Genomic DNA, 24,714 nt, shown 5'->3' on the forward strand with positions numbered 1-24,714 from the left:
TAGCTATGGAGGGGTCATTGTATCGTCAATGTATTTCCAGAATATCTAAGATCTGAATCTTTAACCTGCTTTTATTCCTTGTTTTGCAGAATATTTATTTGAAAAGGCGTCTCGACATCTTTGGTAGTGCCTTCGGAGAAATATTGAGTATCACTAGCATAACTTTGTATACAAAAACGACTACTCTATGAGGTCTCAATCAAGGCCTACCATGGGTAGGGTGGTTGTATGGATCCTTGCTTTGGGAAGCTGTGAGAAATGACGTCGGCGTGTAAGCGAAACGACGCGTTCCTTGAGATATAAAGATAATCTCCTAACCATCAATACATATTTTTAAAGTTTACCCTCATAATTTTACATTTTCTTTGGCGTAGAGGTATATGAAAACGCTCAGATATTTATGTCTGAACAAAGTACGAATTTAATGGTAACAAGTGAAAACAATCTTATAAAACATGCATATCAGTAAGACTAGATAGAAATACGATCATTATATGTTCTCGGCTAAAATCAAGTAGGTATATACTCCGGAAAACATGCTATCTGTTTTGGCCTAGTATTGTTACTTGATATTTGTAATATTTGCACATAATACACATTATGTAGTATCCCATTGTATATATCATCTTAATAAATAATCTTTACTATGTAAAATTCTATTTATACATGTCCACATTATGATGTATCAAATGCATACAATCATATATTGTAAATATACGATAGTTTATGCAATGTGAAGTAATTCTTCTGTCACAAACATGGCGCATGTATTCCAGGTGGATCGTGTAAAATTGCTGTGTTCCTGTGGCATTTTGAAGCCAATTACTGCTATATACTTTTGCAGGCATTGCCTAAAGCTACGATGCGGCAATTGTGTATCTCACGAGGTTAGTATCTATATATATGATTTTAAAATATTGGAGATCAAGTGTTCATCTTCATGACTCATTGGTGAAAATTTACTCCACCCACAGAGTTGTCTAGAGGCTTAATAAGTAAATTGTTATGTATGTTCACTTTAGAACCCCATACAGTATTACCTATTGTAATTAGACATGATGCAAATTTATACTAACTGGGAATATGTCTATAGCAAAAGTTGTAGCAGCTGACTTTGGCATAGATAGGGTTGCAAGTCATTAATGATTATATCATTATTTCTAATTGTAAAGCTTTAAGACGTAACCAGTAATTACTCATTCACTCCATTTCATATTCAGCCCCCACATGATTCCAGTCCATCAACAGCAAGCTTCTCTTTAGTTATGTCCATAAAGAAAGTGTTGCATTCAATATTCATCCATGATGTTATCATGTTTTATGTATTCCTCTTCTCATTTCTGTAGTATGTACATCTTGTAATTATTCTTGCCATTTATCAATATCATTTCAGGATTATCTGTGTTTTTTTCCTGTATTCCACTCATCATAGCACTTGCTTTCGAATTTTCCCCACAAGTGTCCTTGTATATTCATCTTGCAATTAGGTACTTACATAACTTGATGCATCGATTGATTGGGCAAGTGATGTTTATCATGTTATGAGTCGAGCCACGAGTGTTACTTAATTGTTTTGATTGAGTGGCAGTTCAAGTGGGACCAGTTCTATTGGGCATCAGTTACCAATTCCCCATGTACTGTACTATTGGTACTGTTTTTGGGTTGTGGAGTAGGCATAGCTGTGCTCACAACTATGATGATAGGGATGATAACTGAATATTATATATGGAATTAGGTTGTCATTTGGTGTGTTGAATAACTTAAACTAACCTAATAGTTTGCTTGAACCAACACCCTCTTGAACTGGTGCTTGCTCAAATTGACCAACTCCCTAATGAGTCTTTTCTCTTGATTTTGAGAACTGACCCAAATGGCTGAGCCAGGTTATAGAAGAATTATAATTTTTACTTTCATATTAACTTTGTTTCATTTATTATTTAATGAGACCATTGCTGGATACCTGAAGGCTGTGGATTTTCTGCAAGAGAGACCAGGGACAATAGATTGATTGATTGGTTTTTCCACAGGTGGACACCATGTTCTGCCCAAACTGCTTGGAAAACATGCCTTCAACAGAAGCAAGACTAAAGAAAAATAGGTACAAATGTTTGTGTTATGTATGCATATGAAACTTTTTTTTTCTTCTACATTTAATGAAGTTATATTGACCAGACAGTACAACTTTAACTTTTTTTTCAACTATTGGAATGTATTTTTATGTATTGTAAGGACATGCATGTTGATGCACAGAAATTTTAATAATTCTGAGGGAATATGCATACCATTTTTTTTATTAGCCCAGTTATAGATCATATTAGTACCACAAATTAGTGTATGCACACTGATGTATATTGGTCTTTCAGAATGTACTGAACTGTGCATTTAAATGTTCATATTTTTTGTGTATGTGTGAGGCATTTATACCTTGTTTACTGATTAATGACTGATTTACAGGTGTGCTAATTGCTTTGACTGTCCAAGTTGTGGTCACAGTCTGTCAACACGAGCTACCAGTGTCCAAGCTCCAGCTTCTGATGATTCGGCAAAGACAGTGGCAAGGAAGTTGTACTACCTTTCATGCACAGGTTGTAGGTGGACTTCCCGTGATGTAGGACTGAAGGACCAGACTGTAGGTGAGTGATTGTGTAAAATTAACTATGCATACTCTTCAGAGATACATAACTGATGACAAAAGAAACAATATAGATTTAATATATCTAGACTTTGCAAAAGCTTTTGATACCGTCCCACACGAAAGACTACTTACTAAATTAGCTTTGCATGGAATAAGTGGTAGCCTATTAGGTTGGACTAGTAATTGGTTGAAAGGTCGAAAACAGAGAGTTGTTTTAAATGGAAAAACTTCTGGATGGAAAAGTGTTGCAAGTGGAGTTCCTCAGGGTTCCGTTCTTGGGCCACTTCTATTCATAGTATATATAAATGATATAGACAATGGACTAAAATCTACTGTTTCCAAATTTGCTGATGATACAAAACTGTGCGGAGTGGCAAATGATCACTCAAACCAATTAGATATTCAAGAAGATTTAGATCAATTACAGCAATGGTCTGAAAAGTGGCTAATGAAATTTAACACAAGTAAATGCAAGGTAATGCACATAGGTAAAAATAACAGTAAGTACGATTACAAGTTATTTGGAAATTCGTTAACAAAAGTGGATAGTGAAAAAGATCTCGGCGTAATTATCAGTAACGACCTCAAATCATCCAAGCAGTGTATTTCAGCCTCTGAGAAAGCAAATAAGATTCTGGGATTGATTGCGCGATCTTTTGATTTCAAAAGTCCATCACTCATTAACAAGTTATATAAATCGTTAGTTCGTCCACATTTGGAATATGCTGTTTCCGTATGGTCACCGAATCTCATTAAAGACATTGACAGACTGGAAAAAGTACAACGGCGAGCCACAAAACTGATTCCAAATATCAAAAATAAATCATACGAAAATCGACTTAAGCACATCAATCTGTTTTCCCTAAAAAAGCGTAGACTCAGAGGTGACTTGATACAGGTCTTTAAGATTTTAAAGGGAATTGACAACATCAAAAGTGACCAAATTTTCACATTGAATGAGAATCAGACAAGAAACAATGGTCTCAAACTGTCCGGAAATAGATTCAATTTGGAAGTAGGTAGAAACAACTTTGCCAACCGTGTAGTTAATGAATGGAATAAACTTCCTGCACAGGTAGTGCAATGTAGTTCAGTTCGAAGCTTTAAGAATCATTTAGATAAATACCTAAGTAAGATGCTGTAATGATTATAATTTATGTTATATTATTTGTTTTTGTTTTGTTATAATTTGTCTGTCTGATTTTCATTTATTATTAGTTATATGTCAATCTATAATCATTTACTATTTACCTTTTTGTTTGTTATTCAACTATACCTATGCATTTCTTTATGTATTTTATTTGTTATTTTTACATTATTATAGTTTTAATTTATTATTAATATGTTTTTTTTTTTTTTTTTTTTTTTTTTTTTTTTTTGCATCCGACCTAGATATGGATCAAAAGGTCTCCTGTCGGCATGCTCCGCCTTTGTAATCCTTTGTAAATGAAGATGGTGTGAATTTTCTTTTTCTAGGAAATTTAAGATTGATAACCCTTGATATGGGCTCACTCATAATTATTTTGTAAAAAAAATATAAGTGAAATATATCTCTCCTGCTCTCTCTCTCTCTTTCAGTTTCTCTCTTTTTCTCTTTTTTCTCTCTCTTTTTCATATTTCAAGTATATAGATTGAAACCTGGGCCCAAATGTTTTGATTGACAGCCAGTGGAGCCTGGGGTGAGCTAGATAGTCCGCACTACAAGCAGCTGCAGTCGCTCCTGGAGCATTTTCGAGGTGTTGCTCAGAGGGAGAAGCTGGAGAGAGAGAGGAAGAGGTTCTCCAAGAGGAAGACTTCTTATCTCAGTTTAACGGACAAGTACAATCTTTCTTCCGTCATGGGGAGGAAGTCTCTCTCACTGACAGCTTTCTCAGCTAAGGTGAGAATGTATTTTTTATTGTCTTATTTGAGGAACTAAGATCAAAAGGAAACAAATGGGAGTGGGTGCCTTGACTTGCTACCACCCTTATAAGGTGGAAGAATCATTTGGCACGTAGATTGATAGATATATTTTATTTTAGCATATACATGCACCCAATTACTAGGGTTCTTGTTGGAGTCTCAAGGCAGACTTGAGTGTTTGTAGGAGAAAAATATAAAGTAGGGGATCCCTTCTCTCTTCATCTTGTCCAATTTTGCCATCTGTGAAGTGTCAGCAATCATACATACATACATACATATACCAAGGCTTTTTCCCCCTTCCAAGGGAGGTAGCCAAAAAGGGAAAGGCATAAAAACACTCCCACCCATTTCATCCCTAAATACACTCCACACCCCTCCCACCCTCCCTCTCATCTGAGCACCTCCTGGATGACGGGTCATCCCTGCACCCTGCCCACCGCCCTGGGTCAGAAGCAGTGTCGCAAGACACAGCACATCCACAGCAAGGCCGCTTCATTTAATCGGCGACCCCCCCCTCTCCGTCCCCCCTTGCATATAAGGAGAGGACGGGGAGAAATCCCTTCGGGCTGCGTCAAAATTTACTCACACATACTACCCCACCCCCCACCCCCCTGCCCATTCCTCCTCATGCAATCACAACATCATCCATATACAACCATTCTCCACTCACCTCTGTCTTCCGTCCTCTCCCTTCCTTCCTCAACAGACATTCCCCTCTTCCCCAAAGCCCCCTTCACCCCATCCATCCACCTCATCCTAGGACGTCCCCTCATGTTCACTCCCTCCACATCTGCCTTCCATACCTCTTTTACTAGTCTTTCTTCACTCATTCATTCCATGTGTCCAAACCATCCTAATATTCTTTCATCAACCCTATCTCCCAAATCCTTTTTCTCCCCTGTTCTCCTCCTCACCTCCTCATTTCTCACTCTATCCAGACTAGTAACCCCCATCATACTTCTCAGACACCTCATCTCAAACACATTCAAACTCCTTCTCCTTCTCTCTTCTTCTCTTATGTCAGCAATCATGATAGCAGCATTCTTTTCACCCCCTCACAGGAGGATCAGGAAGAAGTAAGGGTCATAGAAGTGGTAAAGGGTAAGTTTAAGGGTCAGCATAAAGGAGGGAGAGCAGTAGTACAAAAATATCATCATTTCATTTTGAGTTGAGATTTTAATCTCTTAACATAAATGAATGATCTATGGGTGAGGTCTGTAGGGGTGCCTGAAAACAGTCCATATTTCAATTCAGGGTGTTGGGTGGATTAGATTTTATTTAGATGGGTATGGGATGGTGGAAGGGTGAATATATTCTTTTAACTTATACATCTCTGATAAAAGGGAAAGAGCCTTTTGGTATATATGTATGTATGTGTGTGTGATAGGGTTGATGAAAGAGTATTAGGATGGTTTGGACACATGGAAAGAATGAGTGAAGTAAGACTAGTAAAAGAGGTATGGAAGGCAGATGTGGAGGGAGTGAACATGAGGGGACATCCTAGGATGAGATGGATGGATGGGGTGAAGGGGGCTTTGGGGAAGAGGGGAATGTCTGTTGAGGAAGGACGGGAGAGGACAGAAGACAGGGGTGAATGGAGAATGCTTGTGTATGGATGATGCTGTGATGCATGAGGTGGAATGGGCAGGGGCATGGGGGGGGTGAGGTAGTATGTGTGAGCAAAATTTGACGCAGCCCGAAGGGATTTCTCCCCGTCTTCTCATTTTATGCATGGGGGGACGGAGAGAGGGGGGTCGTCGATTTAATGAAGTGGCCTTGCTGTGGATGTGCTGTGTCTTGCGACACTGCTTCTGACCCAGGGCAGTGGACAGGGTGCAGGGATGACCCGTCATCCAGGAGGTGCTAAGATGAGAGAGAGGGTGGAGGGGTGTGGAGTGTATTCAGGGATGGAATGGGTGGGTATGATTTTATGCCTTTTCCTTTGTGGCTACCTCCCTTGTAAGGGGGAAAAAGCCTAGGTATATGTATGTATGTATGTATGTGTGTGTGTGTTTACATATATATATATATATACACCTGTGTACTAGAATTGACATAATGAGACTGTGTAATCGTTAAAACTTTTGTTTCACAGGGTGATTCTAGTCAGCTTTCTGAAATCACACCATCAGTACCTTCAGAAGATGTGGAAGGACTTCCTGAGGACATTTTTACTGCTCCAGTTGATCTCTCCAAAAGTAGGTATATGTTTTGTTTTGCATTTTTATTTTTACAACTAAGAGAATTAGACCCTTTCAAGTTGGGTATCCATCCCCTAGTTCACCTGGCCCACTGCTGCACTGTACATACATACATACATATACCAAGGCTTTTTCCCCCTTACCAGGGAGGTAGCCAAAAAGGAAAAGGCATAAAATCATTCCCACCCATTCCATCCCTGAAAACACTCCACACCCCTCCACCCTCCCTCCCATCTTAGCACCTCCTAGATGACGGGTCTTCCATGCACCTTGTCCACTGCCCTGGGTCAGAAGCAGTGTCGCAAGACACAGCACATCCACAGCAAGGCCGCTTCATTAAATCGGTAACCCCCCCTCTCCATCCCCCCCACACAAAGGAGAGGACGGGGAGAAATCCCTTCGGGCTGGGTCAAAATTTTGCTCACACACATTACCTCACCCCCCCATCCCCCCGTTCATTCCATCTCATGCATCACAACATCTTCCATATACAACCATTCTCCATTCACCCCTGTCTTCTGTCCTCTCCCATCCTTCCTCAACAGACATTCCCCTCTTCCCCAAAGCCCCCTTCACCCCATCCATCCATCTCATCCTAGGACATCCCCTCATGTTCACTCCCTCCACATCTGCCTTCCATACCTCCTTTACTAGTCTTTCTTCACTCATTCTTTCCATGTGTCCAAACCATCCTAATACTCTTTCATCAACCCTATCTCCCAACTCCCTTTCCACCCCTGTTCTCCTCCTCACCTCCTCATTTCTCACTGTATCCAACCTAGTAACCCCCATCATACTTTTCAGACACTTCATCTCAAACACATTCAAGCTCCTTCTCTCTTCCTCTCTTATGTTCCATGTTTCTGCTCCATACAGTGCTGTTGGCACAATCACTCCTTCATACAGTCTCCTCTTAGCATCCATTCCCAAATTTCTATTCCTCATTACACTTTTTAATCCACCAAGGCATTTACTCACTTCTCTCAATCTACATTCTACCTCCACCTTTACTCCACCTTTTCCTGCCACATTTGCACCCAAGTATCTAAAACTATCCACTTCCTCCAGTTGCTCTCCCTTAATGCTCACTTCCAGATTACTGCCACTTTCACCCCTTGTACATCTCAAAGGATTACAAAGGCAAAGCATGCCGACAGGAGACCTTTTGATCCATATCTAGGTCGGATAAAAAAAAAAAAAAAAAAAAAAAAATCATATTAATAATAAATTAAAACTATAACAATGTAAATAACCATCTCTCATCACCTTACTTTTACCCGCATTTATCTTCAGCTTTCTTCTATCACACACTCTCCCAAACTCTGTCACCAACTTCCTCAATCCCTCCTCCGATCCTGCCACAAGCGCAGTGTCGTCCGCAAACAAAAAATGGCTCACCTCCCACTTTTCTCCATTTTCTTTAACCATCTCCAATCCCTGACCCACTACCCTTGCATTTACCTCTCGCACTACCCCATCCATGTATAAGTTGAACAGCCAGGGTGACATAACGCATCCTTGACGAAGTCCCACCTTTACCTCAAACCACTCACTCTCTCCATTTCTAATCCTGACACAAGCTCTACTACTCTCATAAAAACTCTTGACAGCTCCCAAAAGCTTTCCTCCTATCCCGTATATCTGCATAACCTCCCACAGTGCCTTTCTGTCTACCCTGTCGTAAGCCTTTTCCATATCCATAAAGGCCCAAAAACCATCCTTCCCCTTTCCTATAGCTTTCTCACATATCTGTCTTACCACAAAAATCTGATCTACACAACCTCTACCTGTCCTAAATCCACACTGTTCCTCACCAATTACTCCCTCTGTTCCTCTCATAATCCTCCCAATCAAGATCCTCCCATAAGCCTTCCCAACTACACTTAACAAGCTAATCCCTCTGAAACTACTACATTCACGCTTGTCCCCCTTTCCCATGTAAAGTGGAACTATACAAGCACTCCTCCAGTCCTCCGGCACTCTACCTTCTCTCCAGCAAACATTAAATAACCTCACCAACCAGTCCACCATCACTGTACCTCCTTTTTTAAGACATTCTGCTGCACTGTACATGTAGAAAACAAATAAATAAATAATTTATTATTTTTCCGGGATGAGGAAATGAAGAAGGTTGTAGAAGAGAAGAAGCGAGCTTTCACAGATTGGTTACAAATTAGGACGAGGGAGTCATATGAGACGTACAGGGAAAAGAAAAGAGAAGTAAAGAAAAAGGTAAAGGAGGCAAAGAGGTGAGCAGATGTAAAATGGGGTAAGAGTATGACAGAAAATTTTGAAAGTAATAAAAAGATGTTTTGGAAAGAAATTAAGAGAGGAAGAGGAGGCGAATCAAGTAGAGAAGAAAAGGTAAAAGGTGCAGATGGAGAGATGATAATGGAGGTGAAGGCAGTAAGGGGAAGATGGGCAGAATATTTTAGGGAGTTGCTTAATGTGAAGGAGGATAGGGAGGGAAAGATAGCTGCAGTGGGAAATGCTAAGAAAATGAGAGTGATGAGTGAGGAAAATGGAGGAGAAATAAGGAAGGATGAAGTGAAGGCAGCAGTTAAGATGATGAAAGCAGGTAAGGTACCTGGTCTGGATGGATGCCATGCAGAATGTCTTAAAAAAGGAGGTATAGTGATGGTGGACTGGTTGGTGAGGTTATTTAATGTTTGCTGGAGAGAAGGTAGAGTGCCGGAGGACTGGAGGAGTGCGTGTATAGTTCCACTTTACAAGGGAAAGAGGGACAAGTGTGAATGTAGTAGTTTCAGAGGGATTAGCTTGTTAAGTGTAGTTGGGAAGGCTTATGGGAGGATCTTGATTGAGAGGATTAGGAGAGGAACAGAAGGAGTAATTGGTGAGGAACAGTGTGGATTTAGGACAGGTAGAGGTTGTGTAGATCAGATTTTTGTGGTAAGACAGATATGTGAGAAAGCTATAGGTAAGGGGAAGGATGTTTTCTGGGCCTTTATGGATCTGGAAAAGGCTTACGACAGGGTAGACAGAAAGGCACTGTGGGAGGTTATGCGGATATACGGGATAGGAGGAAAGCTTTTGGGAGCTGTCAAAAGTTTTTATGAGAGTAGTAGAGCTTGTGTCAGGATTAGAAATGGAGAGAGTGAGTGGTTTGAGGTAAAGGTGGGACTTCGTCAAGGATGCGTTATGTCACCCTGGCTGTTCAACTTATACATGGATGGGGTAGTGCGAGAGGTAAATGCAAGGGTAGTGGGTCAGGGATTGGAGATGGTTAAAGAAGATGGAGAAAAGTGGGAGGTGAGCCAGCTGTTGTTTGCGGACGACACTGCGCTTGTGGCAGGATCGGAGGAGGGATTGAGGAAGCTGGTGACAGAGTTTGGGAGAGTGTGTGATAGAAGAAAGCTGAAGATAAATGTGGGTAAAAGTAAGGTGATGAGATGTACAAGGGGTGAAAGTGGCAGTAATCTGGAAGTGAGCATTAAGGGAGAGCAACTGGAGGAAGTGGATAGTTTTAGATATTTGGGTGCAAATGTGGCAGGAAAGGGTGGAGTGAAGGTGGAGGTAGAATGTAGATTGAGAGAAGCGAGTAAATGCCTTGGTGGTTTAAAAAGTGTAATGAGGAATAGGAATCTGGGAATGGATGCTAAGAGGAGACTGTATGAAGGAGTGATTGTGCCAACAGCACTGTATGGAGCAGAAACATGGAACATGAGAGAGGAAGAGAGAAGGAGCTTGAATGTGTTTGAGATGAAGTGTCTGAAAAGTATGATGGGGGTTACTAGGCTAGATAGAGTGAGAAATGAGGAAGTGAGGAGGAGAACAGGGGTGGAAAGGGAGCTGGGAGATAGGGTGGATGAAAGAGTATTAGGATGGTTTGGACACATGGAAAGAATGAGTGAAGAAAGACTAGTAAAGGAGGTATGGAAGGCAGATGTGGAGGGAGTGAACATGAGGGGACGTCCTAGGATGAGATGGATGGATGGGGTGAAGGGGGCTTTGGGGAAGAGGGGAATGTCGGTTGAGGAAGGACGGGAGAGGACAGAAGACAGGGGTGAATGGAGAATGGTTGTATATGGAAGATGTTGTGATGCATGAGGTGGATTGGACGGGGGAATGGGGGTGTGGTAGTGTGTGTGAGCAAAAATTTTTGACGCAGCCCGAAGGGATTTCTCCCCGTCTTCTCCTTTATATGGGGGGTCGCCGATTTAATGAAGTGGCCTTGCTGTGGATGTGCTGTGTCTTGCGACACTGCTTCTGACCCAGGGCAGTGGACAGGATGCAGGGATGACCCGTCATCTAGGAGGTGCTAAGATGGGAGGGAGGGTGGAGGGGTGTGAAGTGTTTTCAGGGATGAAATGGGTGGGAATGTTTTTGTGCATTGTCCTTTCTGGCTACCCCCCTGGTAAGGGGAAAAAAAAGCCTTGGTATATGTATGTATGTATGTATTTTTCTGAGTTTTTGGTTAATGAAAATGTTTGTCGTTTCTTTTTCTTGTGTATTGGTAAATAAATGTGTTGGTTGTCTTTATTTTTTGTGTATTCACTACACTGTATTGAAGAAAATGGTTGTGTAAACTGGGCTTGTCATTCTATCAGTTATTTGGCCTGTTATGAAAAAAGTTTGGTGACATTTCCCCTAGTTGAATAGAATCATATATCCAGAATGATGCCATTAAGTGGCAGGGGTTGAATGGGTTAAGTACAATAGAAGGTTAAATATCCAAATCAACAGATCAAGAAGTTTATGCATTGGGATGAGGCTTGTTGGACTTCACTTTTCCTGTACACCATAGCTGTATGATCATTCTCCTCATTTCAAGTGAATCCTGGAGCCAAGATAAGAGTGAGGGAGTGGGGTGAATGGGAGTGGAGTATGTAGGGATGGAATGGGTAGGAGTGGATTTTATGCCTTTGTTTTTTGACTACCTCCCTTGTAAGGGGGAAAAAACCCTTTGGTATATGTATGTATGTACAAGGTTATAATGATCATGCTCGTCTTGATCCACAGTAGCCACAATGGAACAGCGCTTGGCCTCACCCGAGTGGCAGCCCACCAAAACAGCTGACTTGTACCCGCTGCATAAACACATTCTTGTCAAGCGGTCCCTGCGATGTCGGTATTGTGAGCACAACCTCTCCAAGCCAGAGTACAATCCATCCTCTATCAAATTCAAGATTCAGCTTGGAGCTTTGTAAGTTGAATTTAAAGAAGATGCACACTTCCTAATGTTTATAATATGATGGGTAAGGAGATCTAGAAGGCTCTAATCACAGAGAAAGTACTAGTAACTTTGAAAAAAAAAAATGAAAGTTGGAAAGGCACCTAAAGCAATGGATGTAGAGAGTCTGATAAAAGCTGGAGTAGTGATGATAGAATTGCTTATGAGATTGTTCAGGGTGTGTTCATAGGATGGTGCACGTGCACCGAGGACAGAATGGATACATGTATAGGCTGGTATACAAGGGAAAGAGACAAATATGAAGTAATTCTAGAGAGATCAGTCTTTAAGTGTGGTCAGTAAGGTTTATGGGTGTTTATTGATTGAGAGGATTAGGAAAATGTAAAGTGATCAAGGAAGAGCAGTGTGGGTTTGATAGAAGAGGAGGGTGCATAAACTAGTTTTTTTGGTAAGGCAGTCAGTCTATTGCCTTGGGTCTCTCTGAAGGATAGAGACACAGAATACATAGAATAAGATATCTTCATTGTCCTGCACTCACTGTAGACAGCTCAAATTCTCCTCTTATAGAGACTTTTGAGCTGAACTAGTACTTATAGGAACTGTGGGTATCTTACAAAAGAGAATGATCAACTGATTGATTGAGCATTAGTGCCTTTAGGAACAAAGGGATGGGAAGCACACTGGCAGTTGTTGTTGTTGTTGTCGTTCCCTAGACTCTGTCCGAGCAGTCCCGCCTCCCCAAGGAATGCCACAGCTGAAACTGGGTTTTCCCACAAATCCTTTATAGAGTGTATGTTGTGTTGTTTGTGTGCATGATTGTGTATAATGCAGTCTTCCATTATGTGTTGTATGGTATGGGGTGAAGTGTTACATCCTGGGCAGCTGTTCACAATGCTGTCATCCAGCCTCTTCTGGTAGCTTAGAAGTGCTGGGTGGTGGCCGCACCGCAGTCTGGCCAAGTGGACTCTGTCCTTTCATGGGAGAGAGGATTCAGAAGGGTGGATATCAGGGGGTCTGGCATGCAGCAATGTGTTGTCTTTCAGTGTGTTATTGGACTGGTGAGTGATATGATTATGAATATGTTTCCGGAGGCTGGTATTTGGTGGTTGTGGAGGAAGAGAAGAGAGTATCTGTGTGTAATACAGGTCTTTGGGTGTTGTTTTAATGTTTCTTGGTGTGTGTGGGTGTTCTGCTATGTAGTGTAGCGGGTGTGATGTGTTTGTGATGGCTGCGGCAAGTGTTTGTGTACCTCTCATGTCGAGGTGGTCCTTGACTTTGAGGACTTTTGTTTCATGGTGTAAATGGTCTGTAGGTGTTGTATTTGTGCAGCCTGTAATTGTTTTTAGGGCTTTGTTTTGTATGATATGAAGGGTGTTGTGGTGTGTCTCACTGAGATTAGGAGCCCATGCAGGACTCGCATAATTCATCACTGAGCGTATGCATTGTTTGTATATTGTTGTATTAGTTTCTTTTTTTTGTCCAAATGTTGTTCCAATGATTGACTTAAGTGTGTTAAGTCTAGGTGTGCATTTGTTTTTTATGTTTGTGATGTGTTGTTTGAAAGACATGGATGTATCGTATGTTACACCAAGAATTTTTGGCGTGTTTGTGTGTGGTATTAGAGTGTTGTTGATGTAGAGATGAGGTATGTATTTGTGTTCTTTTGTCCAGTTGTTGTTGTTGTTGTCGTTCCCTAGACTGTCTGTCCGAGCAGTCCCGTCTCCCCAAGGAAGGCCACAGCCGAAACTGGGTTTTCCCACAAATCCTTTATAGAGTGTATGTTGTGTTGTTTGCGTGCATGATTGTGTATAATGCAGTCTTCCATTATGTGTTGTATGGTATGGGGTGAAGTGTTACATCCTGGGCAGCTGTTCACAACATGGTCGTCCAGCCTCTTCTGGTAGCTTAGAAGTGCTGGGTGGTGACCGCATTGCAGTCTGGCCAAGTGGACTCTGTCCTTTCGTGGGAGAGAGGATTCAGAAGGGTGGATATCAGGGGGTCTGGCATGCAGCAGTGTGTTGTCTTTCAGTGTGTTAATGGAGCGGTGAGTGATATGATTATGAATATGTTTCCGGAGGCTGGTATTTGGTGGTTGTGGAGGAAGAGAAGAGAGCATCTGTGCGTAATAAAGGTCTTTGGGTGTAGTTTTAATGTTTCTTGGTGTGTGTGGGTCTTCTGCTGTGTAGTGTAGCGGGTGTGATGTGTTTGTGGTGGCTGCAGCAAGTGTTTGTGTGCCTCTCATGTCGAGGTGGTCCTTGACTTTGAGGACTTTTGTTTCATGGTGTAAATGGTCTGTAGGTGTTGTATTTGTGCAGCCTGTAATTGTTTTTAGGGCTTTGTTTTGTATGATTTGAAGGGTGTTGTGGTGTGTCTCACTGAGATTAGGAGCCCATGCAGGACTCGCATAATTCATCACTGAGCGTATGCATTGTTTGTATATTGTTATATTAGTTTCTTTGTTTTGTCCAAATGTTGTTCCAGTGATTGACTTAAGTGCGTTAAGTCTAGGTGTGCATTTGTTATTTATGTTTGTGAGCGTGTTGTTTGAAAGACATGGATGTATCATATGTTACACCAAGAATTTTCGGTGTGTTTGTGTGTGGTATTAGAGTGTTGTTGATGTAGAGATGAGGTATGTATTTGTGTTCTTTTGTCCAGTTGGTGAGAAGTGTTGCTGTAGATTTTGTTGGATCTATTTTGAGTCTGTTTGTGATGAACCATGTGTTGAGTGTATCAAGGTATGGCTGGATTATTTCTGCAGCTTTGTCTGTGTTACGATGTGTGCATGTGATTGTTATGTCGTCTGCGTAGGAAGAGATTTGTATTTCTGAGGTGTCTGGTGTGGGTATATCATGCATGTATAGATTAAAGAGCGTGGGGGATAGAACAGAGCCCTGTGGTACTCCATTTTTAATGTTTCTGATGTGCGATGATTGGCCATTATATGACACATAAGCATTCCTACCTGCCAGATAATTGGCCAGCCATCTTTTGGTGTTATTGTGCATGTCTGTGTTATATATTTTATTTGTTAGATTGTGGCAGGGGATAGCATCAAAAGCTTTACTAATGTCTAATGTTATAAGAAGTGTTCTGTGGTGGGGCCTATCTGAATTGATGCCATCTAAAATTCTTTGTGTGAGGTTTATCAGAAGAGTGTTTGTGGAGTGTAGTGGCCTAAAACCGTGTTGTGAGTCAGCAAGGGGAATATGTGGTGTGACAAGTTGAAGTATTAGGCATTCAATGACTTTAGAGGGGGTGCAGAGAAGTGTGATTGGGCGGTGTAATGTTGGGATTGTTGGGTCTTTGTTTGGTTTTGGAATGGTGATTATTTTACCATGCTTCCAGATGTCGGGTATAGTGTTGTGTGAATAGCTGTAGTTTGCAATGTTTGTGAGTGCGTGTATACCTTGTGGTCCAATGTGTTTTAGGTGGATGTTACTTATGTTATCAGGGCCACAGGCAGATGAGTGCTTGAGATTATGTATTATGTGTTTTGTCTGACTGTCTATGAAGGATGTATAGTCTGAGTCTATGGGAAAGTCTTTCTTACTTCGAATAGTGCGTCAGTCGTCAGGGTGAGAAGTGAGATGGCTTGTCTGTACAAAATGATTTATGAGTGTGTATGCTTGTTGTTTGTTTGAGGGTAGATTGTCTATTGTTGTGATTATTGCTGCGTGAGAGCGTGGTGTGTTACTGTTGGATAGTGTAATGCTGTTGATTGTTTTGTACAATTTGTTGGTGTTTGTTTTGTGATCAAGTGTATTTATAAAATTTTGCCAATTTTGTGTTTTTTGTTTGTGTATTTTATTGGCAATCACAGTGTTTAGTGTTTGTATTTGGTCTGTTATGTTTTGAGGGATAGGTGTGGGGGTATTGTGTTTAAGTGCGTCTCGTCTGATGAGGCCTTGGATTTCTGGTGTGAAGTTGGGGTTGTGTGATTTTCCTGTTGCCTCTAGGGATGTGTCTCTTGTCTGCATTTTGTATGATTATATTAAAAGTGTGCACAGCATTGTTTATGTTTGTGATTGGTGTACTGTTAAGTGTTTCAAAATGTTGTTCTGTCTCTTCAGTAAAAGCTTACCAGTTAGCTCTCTTGTAATTGGTGTATGTGTGTCTGTGGCCAACTGGGTTGCATCTTGTTTTGGTGATGATGATGATTGGAAGGTGGTCAGAACCAAGGGTTCCGACTACTCTCCATGACTTTGTTGGGGTTAGGCAGAGGGAGCAAAAGGTGATATCAGGAGAGGAGGGAGTGTAGAGGGCTTGGTGTGGGATATGTGTATGATTATGTGTGTTGTTCATGATAGTCAATGAGTCAAGCTGAGTCTGTATATCAAGCCCTCTGTCTGTGTCAGGGTTGTCGAAATACCAGGCCAACGACTTGGTGTTGAAGTCACCACCCATGATGGCTGTTGTTACTTGTGGCGAAGGTCATGGGTATGGCAGTTCAAATCCTGCCACCAGCGAAGTTGAACCAAGGGCATGGTTAATTAAATTCCACACTACAAAGTCCTCTGTAAGGGGCACCATCCTAGCCTTCCGATGGGAGGAGTTTGTGACATTAAACCATATCAAGAAGCAAGGGTTATCAGAATAATGGTAATTTTTTGCAGTTACCATGTTCCGGAGGTGCGCATAGTGAAACAGGTGCAGCTATTTTCTGGGGAGGAGGCGACAGTGCAGATCTCGATGTGCAACCCAACACCCCATGACATGACGGTGGCTCTTCTTCCATTCGTTCCTGAGGCTTATCAAGAGCCCCCTAAGAAATGTAAGTCATGTATCTGTGTATATATTTGAGGCACCATAAGCTGTTAGGATATGTAATTAGGAATTAAGATCTTGGTGTTATGGTTGTGTTATGAGAATGAATGGAAGTAGATATCTTCAGAAGATGCATGAATATGTTGTACCAGGAGTGAGAGGAAGGTATAGACCAAGGAAAAGATGGGTGGATGGGATGAAGGAAGACAAAGAACTTGTGGTCAGGATGTTAAACAAGCAAAAATGTGTGTGACAGAAAGAGGTGGAGAACAATGTAATATACCTAAAGTCTTGTTATGATCAGCAGAGAATGGTATGTAGCTGACAGACAGAACCTAGAAGGAAGAGATCTCAACAGTCTTGAGGAGTCCCTTTCAGTCCTGTGACATAGTAGTACATTGTGTTCAGACATGCACTATATTTTTGTACAATTTATGGGTATGCTTGTGTTAATTTCTTTAACCTCTTCCATATGATGATGCCAATGTTGGCATCATGAGGCACGAGTGGCTATACAAGAATGGCATTGATGTCTTGATTACATTTATTTTATAGTTGTAGCTGAGTTACCCTGAATTCTGTGAACTAATGTGATCATGTTTTGTGAGTTTATTATTACTCAGAGTGTAAGAGAACAAGTAATACAGTAGTGACTCTATTATATAATGTGAGTATTATGATGCATCATTGAATTATCATACATTAGGCATCTGATGCTGCTCACAAGAATTTGACTTGTATTCAAGAGGTTAATGAAGTGAATTGATTTCAAATGTTTCCCCTTAGGTGAGGAAAGTACTGACAGCAGCTGCTTAGTGAGAGTGGTGGAAATTCCATACGAGAACAGTAATTTGAGCCCAACAGGTGATGTTGCCCTTCCACAAGGACAGTTAACTCTAGCAGCTAGGGATGACACTGCAGAGTATGATGATCAGGACTCTAACTCAAACTATAAGGATGACCCCCAGTAAGAGTTCTTTGCTTTAAGGTTTATCAGTTGAATATTTATAATGTGATTATAGTTATAAGAAGTGTTTGTCAAATGAAGATATAAGTAGTGGCTACTGGATTGGCCCACAAGTCATTCAAGGGAGAAATATTGTGTAGTTGACTGTGTGGGGAAAGAATGGGACAATGTAGGATGAGGTGTTCCATTTCCTCTATGTTGGTACTCTTTCTAAAGTAGGTGATGGCTTGAATGCAGTCATGCTAAAGTGGTTTTTGTCTGTCTTCGGAGGGATTTCTCAATGGTTGTATAAGGGTCAGTCTTCAGATGGATTTGTGATCAGAGCAATTATGTATTTTTATAAGGACATGTGAGGTACAGTTGGTAAATAAGTTATTGAAATTGTTTAAGTAGTATGATACATACATATACCAAGGCTTTTTCCCCCTTACTAGGGAGGTAGCCAAAAAGGAAAAGGCATAAAATCATTCCCACCCATTCCATCCCTGAAAACACTCCACACCCCTCCACCCTCCCTCCCATCTTAGCACCTCCTAGATGACGGGTCATCCCTGCACCCTGTCCACTGCCCTGGGTCAGAAGCAGTGTCGCAAGACACAGCACATCCACAGCAAGGCCGCTTCATTAAATCGGCGACCCCCCTCGCCGTCCCCCCATATAAAGGAGAGGACGGGGAGAAATCCCTTCGGGCTGTGTCAAAATTTTGCTCACACACACTACCTCACCCCCCATCCCCCCATCCATTCCACCTCATGCATCACAACATCTTCCATATACAACCATTCTCCATTCACCCCTGTCTTCTGTCCTCTCCCGTCCTTCCTCAACAGACATTCCCCTCTTCCCCAAAGCCCCCTTCACCCCATCCATCCACCTCATCCTAGGACGTCCCCTCATGTTCACTCCCTCCACATCTGCCTTCCATACCTCTTTTACTAGTCTTTCTTCACTCATTCTTTCCATGTGTCCAAACCATCCTAATACTCTTTCATCAACCCTATCTCCCAACTCCCTTTCCACCCCTGTTCTCCTCCTCACCTCCTCATTTCTCACTGTATCCAACCTAGTAACCCCCATCATACTTTTCAGACACTTCATCTCAAACACATTCAAGCTCCTTCTCTCTTCCTCTCTTATGTTCCATGTTTCTGCTCCATACAGTGCTATTGGCACAATCACTCCTTTATACAGTCTCCTCTTAGCATCCATTCCCAAATTTCTATTCCTCATTACACTTTTTAATCCACCAAGGCATTTACTCGCTTCTCTCAATCTACATTCTACCTCCACCTTTACTCCACCTTTTCCTGCCACATTCGCACCCAAGTATCTAAAACTATCCACTTCCTCCAGTTGCTCTCCCTTAATGCTCACTTCCAGATTACTGCCACTTTCACCCATTGTACATCTCATCACCTTACTTTTACCCGCATTTATCTTCAGCTTTCTTCTATCACACACTCTCCCAAACTCTGTCACCAACTTCCTCAATCCCTCCTCCGATCCTGCCACAAGCGCAGTGTCATCCGCAAACAACAGCTGGCTCACCTCCCACTTTTCTCCATCTTCTTTAACCATCTCCAATCCCTGACCCACTACCCTTGCATTTACCTCTCGCACTACCCCATCCATGTATAAGGTGAACAGCCAGGGTGACATAACGCATCCTTGACGAAGTCCCACCTTTACCTCAAACCACTCACTCTCTCCATTTCTAATCCTGACACAACCTCTACTACTCTCATAAAAACTCTTGACAGCTCCAAGAAGCTTTCCTCCTATCCCGTATATCCGCATAACCTCCCACAGTGCCTTTCTGTCTACCCTGTCGTAAGCCTTTTCCAGATCCATAAAGGCCCAAAAAACATCCTTCCCCTTTCCTATAGCTTTCTCACATATCTGTCTTACCACAAAAATCTGATCTACACAACCTCTACCTGTCCTAAATCCACACTGTTCCTCACCAATTACTCCCTCTGTTCCTCTCCTAATCCTCTCAATCAAGATCCTCCCATAAGCCTTCCCAACTACACTTAACAAGCTAATCCCTCTGAAACTACTACATTCACACTTGTCCCCCTTTCCCTTATATATTGGAACTATACAAGCACTCCTCCAGTCCTCCGGCACTCTACCTTCTCTCCAGCAAACATTAAATAACCTCACCAACCAGTCCACCATCACTGTACCTCCTTTTTTAAGACATTCTGCATGGCATCCATCCAGACCAGGTGCCTTACCTGCTTTCATCATCTTAACTGCTGCCTTCACCTCATCCTTCCTTATTTCTCCTCCATTTTCCTCACTCATCACTCTCATTTTCTTAGCATTTCCCACTGCAGCTATCTTTCCCTCCCTATCCTCCTTCACATTTAGCAACCCCCTAAAATATTCTGCCCATCTTTCCCTTACTGCCTTCTCCATTATCATCTCTCCATCTGCACCTTTTACCTTTTCTTCTCTACTTGATTCGCCTCCTCTTCCTCTCTTAATTTCTTTCCAAAACATCTTTTTATTACTTTCAAAATTTTCTGTCATACTCTTACCCCATTTTACATCTGCTCTCCTCTTTGCCTCCTTTACCTTTTTCTTTACTTCCCTTTTCTTTTCTTTGTACGTCTCATATGACTCCCTCGTCCTATTTTTAACCAATCTGTGTAAGCTCGCTTCTTCTCTTCTACAACCTTCTTCATTTCCTCATCCCTTCCTTCTATTTCCTCCTGTCCTTCTTGTTCCACACACCATCTTTGAAAAAATTCTGTAATACTCTTATCTCATTTCACATCTCCTCTCCTCTTTGCCTTCTTTATCTTATGCTTTACTTTTCTTCTCTTGTCTCTGTACCTCTCATATGATTCTCTCGTCCTATTTTGTAACCAACCTGTGAATGCTTGTATCTTTTCTTCTCCAGCCTTCTTTGCTTCATTATCCCACCATTTACTACCCTTCCTTCTATTTCCTCCCGTCCTCCTTGTTGCACACACCATCTTTGCACATCTTGTCATTCCCTCCTTGAAACATCCCCATTCCTCCTCCACACCTACCTCTACTCTATCCTTCACTCCCTCCCACTCCTCCTTCAGCTTCTTCTTGTACTCCTTCTCCTTTTCCTCTTCATTTAAAGCGTTCACTCTAAGCACCTCCCTACCTTTTGTCCCTTTCCTCTTTCTCCATCTGTCCTCCACTCTCAACTTACCTTCCACCAGAAAATGATCTGATGTTCCCCCACCTTCTCCCCTTAGCACATGTACATCCTTAACTCTTCCTATCATAATCCTATTTACCACTACATAGTCAATTAAAGCTCTATCTACCACCCTTCCCTCCACCACCCTCTCCCATGATACTTTTAAGAATATTAACAAACTATTCTGAAGCCACCCCAGTAGGATATGTACACACACAAACCAAAATCTCCCCTTAGAGTAGGACATGAAATTGGTGGGCATAAAATTCTATACCTGAGCCCTCAAAATTACCCATCTATCCCATTACATAACACAAGCTCAACCAACTGAAAAATGGCTATGTACTACTCAAACATTAGCAATAACTTATATTCATGAATACAGAAATATGTATTTTATGCTGTGCTGTAAAATACATATTTTTGTATTCATGAGGGATGTGGAATGTATTCAGGGATGTAATGGGGAGTGGGAATGATTTTATGCCTTTTCCTTTTTGGCTACCTCCCTTGTAAGGGGGAAAAAGCCTTGGTATATGTATGTATGTATGTATAAAAATATGTCCATTCAGATCACAAAACAAGCACTCCAAGACTGACCACCAAACTCCAGACATCAACCCTACAGAGAAATCCTCTGCATGGCAAACAAGAACCACACTGGCATGACTGCATTCAGGTTGCCAGCCAGCTTTGAAAAAATACTAATACAAAATAGATCTGGACACAGTTGCAAATTGCTCCAGAATGGACTACACAAAAGACACAGAACACCTTGTACTACATTGCCTTTTCTAGCCTTACCCAGACCACAACACAATATTTCTTCCTTGAGTGACTTGTAATATACATACATGCATATACCAAGGGCTTTTTCCTCCTTACAAGGAAGGTAGCTAAAGTCAAAAGGGATAATTTCACTCCCATCCATTTCATCCCTACCCATTCCACTCCCATTCACCACCCCTCCATCCCTCCCTCTTTTCTTGGCTCCTCCTGAATGATGGGTAATCCCTACATCTTCCCCATTGCCCTGGGTCAGAAACAATGCACCAAGACACAACACATCTACAGCAAGGCTGCTTCATTTAATTGGCGACCCCCTCTGTCCCCTCCTGCAGAAAAAAAGAAGACAGAGAGAAATCCCTTCAGGCTGCATCAAAATATCATTCACATACTCCCGTCCCCGATCCACTCTCTTCCATGCATCACTGCATCATCCATACACAACTGTTCTCCATTCACCCATATCTTCTGTCTTCTCCCTTCCTCAATAGACATCCCCCTCTTTCTCAATGCCCCTTTACCCCATCCATCCATCACATCCTTGGTTGCCCCCTCCTTACGTACTTCATACATATACCAGTGGCCACTTCCCCCTTACAAGGGAGGTAGCCAAAAACAAAGGCATAAAATCCACTCCCACCCTTTCCATCCCCACATACTCCTCTCCCTCTTATCTTGGCTCCTCCTGGATGATGGGTCATCCCTGCATCTTGCCCATTGCCCTAGGTCAGAAGCAATGTACTTACTATATTCATAAAATTGTATGAACCCTCAATTTTTCAGAGTGGTAGCCTGGCGCCGAGCCAACAAGGTTGGGGTCAATCTGCAGGTGACGCCACACCCTGATGCATCAGAGGTGCGAATTGGATTTGTCCTGCGCTACGACTACACCAACACTGTGGCCACAGCATCGGAGTCACGTACAATTACTCTTAATATCCCAATGGTTATTTCAGCGGGAACAGTTACCTCTAAAGCAGAGGTATCCAAGTCAGAAGAAAAATGAACAATTTAGAAAACTTTACCATTATTTTATTTTTTGGTGCATCTTTATCTTGTGTGTTTGTGTGACCTGTGCCTGCATGTCTGTGTGTGTGTTCGTGTGTGTGTCCATACTGGTATATATGTAGGTATGCATGTATTTATACATACACTGACTAGAAACCCACAGCCCCAGTGTCTGGCAGCAGTCCTTAGGTCTCTTTGGAAAAAGACTGTGTTGTTTTAGTATGGGACAGTTTCTATGTCACGGACTTACAGTAGGAGGAGGGAAGCAGGCACCAGTTGTCAGCTCACTTTATGATAAAAAAAGAAGGGAAATGCAGTTGAAGTTGATTGAGAGGAACCTTTATCATGATTTAGAGACAGTGGTATCAACTCCTTGAGGTTGCACCTTGCATTGAAGCTGGACAACAGGGAGATTATTATCTGATGCCCATTTTGCAGGACCGCCAAGCAGGTACCGATCATTGGTCCTGTATATATGTAATAAATGTATGTGTGTGTGTGTTTTTGTTTGTTTTATAGCACCATATGTTTGGGAATCGCTAACCTGTCCTACTTTAGGCTCGTGTTAATGAACCTCTAGGAGAAAGGATCATTTTACTCACCTTCCAAAGAAAAAAATTATTGTTCATATCCTATTCATGCACATTTTTTTTTCACCCACAGCATCTCTCCTGTATCTATAGTAGATATTTATGTATTAATATCATTGCTCTATGCACTTAGAATTATGAAAGTAGAAATATCTGGTAATGTTTGCTTTTAATCAATACTGTATTGTATATCATTGATTTGGAAAGATTGCTTTAAGTATATTGTAAACATGGAATGTAATCATACTGCACAGGGAAGGAACTTATATATATTATTCAGCTATAAAAGCAGTCATATTGTGATGTGATGTTAGCTAAGAAAAATCTACAATATAAATGAAATCAGGCTGCAATAAAAGAAGTAACAAAGTATTATACAGGCTTTTATTTAAAGGGGCTTTGGGAAAGAGGTGGATGTCTGTTGAGGAAGGAAGGGAGAAGACAGAAGATAGGGGTGAGTGGAGAATGGTTGTGTACAGATGATACTGTGATGTATGGAAGTTGGGTGTGAGGAAGTATGGGTGAATGATATTTTGACGCAGCCTGAAGGGATTTCCCTCTGTCTTCTCTTTTTCTGCCTGAAGGGATGGAGAGGGGTGGTTGCTGATTAAATGAAGCAGCCTTGCTGCATTGTTTCTGACCCAGGACAGTGGGCAAAATGCAGGGATGACCCATCATCCAGGAGCCAAGAAAAGAATGAGGGAGGGGTGGTGAATAGGAGTGGAGTACCTGGGGATGAAATGGGAGGGAGCAGATTTATGCCTTTGACTTTGGCTTCCTCCCTTGTAGAAAAAAAAAAAAAAAGTTAGTATATTTATACCTTAGCTACTGATGAAACTTTGTGGTGGATGGGAGTGGCATCGGTACATGACTTTTGACTTGGCTACCTCCCTGGTGATTTGGTTTAACATCACAGACTCCTCCCATCAGAAGGCTAGGATGGTGCCCCTTACAGAGGACATTGTAGCATGGAATTTAATGAGCCATGCCCTTGGTTCAACTTCGCCAGTGGCAGGATTCAAACCACCATCCCCTCAACTTTCACTGCAAATAATGACGCCCTAACCCACTCAGCCAGTGAGCTTCCTTGGTAAAGGAGAAAAAGCCTTTGTATTGTATGGTCAATAATTAATGTGGAGTAAAACACGGCAGGTAATCTATTGTAATTGTACGTAGAATGTACAATCTACGTCTTCACTCACTATCACAAACTTTGTTGATCTCAACACACTCGCAGCTCACTCACAACTACTGCGTGTGTGACTAGGCTTGGGTAGTGTGCTCCAAAACAGTTGTTAACGATTTATTTTCTACAATTATTTCGATTATTCACTCGTGCACAGAAATTTACATTCATACACCTTTCAGTTACACAATAACTTAATTTGATAGTAATAATGATCTATATCACATTCATTCAACTTTCACATTACAAATAAATTGATAATTACTTAATAGGTACCAATGGCAATTAGTAAGTTCTCGAATATTCACGCTGACACACATGTACATACACACA

General features: G+C 41.6%; 1 protein-coding gene across 1 annotated transcript; it reads left to right on the plus strand.

Moving 5' to 3' along the window:
* Nucleotides 1-728: 728 nt before the first annotated feature.
* LOC143029180 (dynactin subunit 4-like) lies at nt 729-23,570 on the plus strand. The gene is made up of 9 exons (XM_076191687.1): nt 729-887; nt 2,028-2,098; nt 2,455-2,633; nt 4,300-4,514; nt 6,633-6,735; nt 11,719-11,902; nt 16,507-16,664; nt 17,444-17,624; nt 22,381-23,570. Exons 1-9 carry the CDS (start codon nt 759-761, stop codon nt 22,601-22,603), a joined length of 1,443 nt encoding a protein of 480 aa, XP_076047802.1. The 5' UTR covers nt 729-758; the 3' UTR covers nt 22,604-23,570.
* The last annotated feature ends 1,144 nt before the right edge of the window (nt 23,571-24,714 follow it).

Source organism: Oratosquilla oratoria, chromosome 10 (genome assembly GCF_046742065.1).
Source record: "Oratosquilla oratoria isolate Oo_2021 chromosome 10, ASM4674206v1, whole genome shotgun sequence".
In the NCBI taxonomy this organism is placed as follows: domain Eukaryota; kingdom Metazoa; phylum Arthropoda; class Malacostraca; order Stomatopoda; family Squillidae; genus Oratosquilla; species Oratosquilla oratoria.

Excerpts from the sequence above, each read along its gene's own strand:
- LOC143029180 (XM_076191687.1), top strand. The coding sequence starts at position 759 with ATGGCGCATGTATTCCAGGTGGATCGTGTAAAATTGCTGTGTTCCTGT. Across the intron at positions 888-2,027 it reads GCAATTGTGTATCTCACGAG|GTGGACACCATGTTCTGCCC; the intron begins GTTAGTATCTAT and ends GTTTTTCCACAG. Across the intron at positions 2,099-2,454 it reads GCAAGACTAAAGAAAAATAG|GTGTGCTAATTGCTTTGACT; the intron begins GTACAAATGTTT and ends ACTGATTTACAG.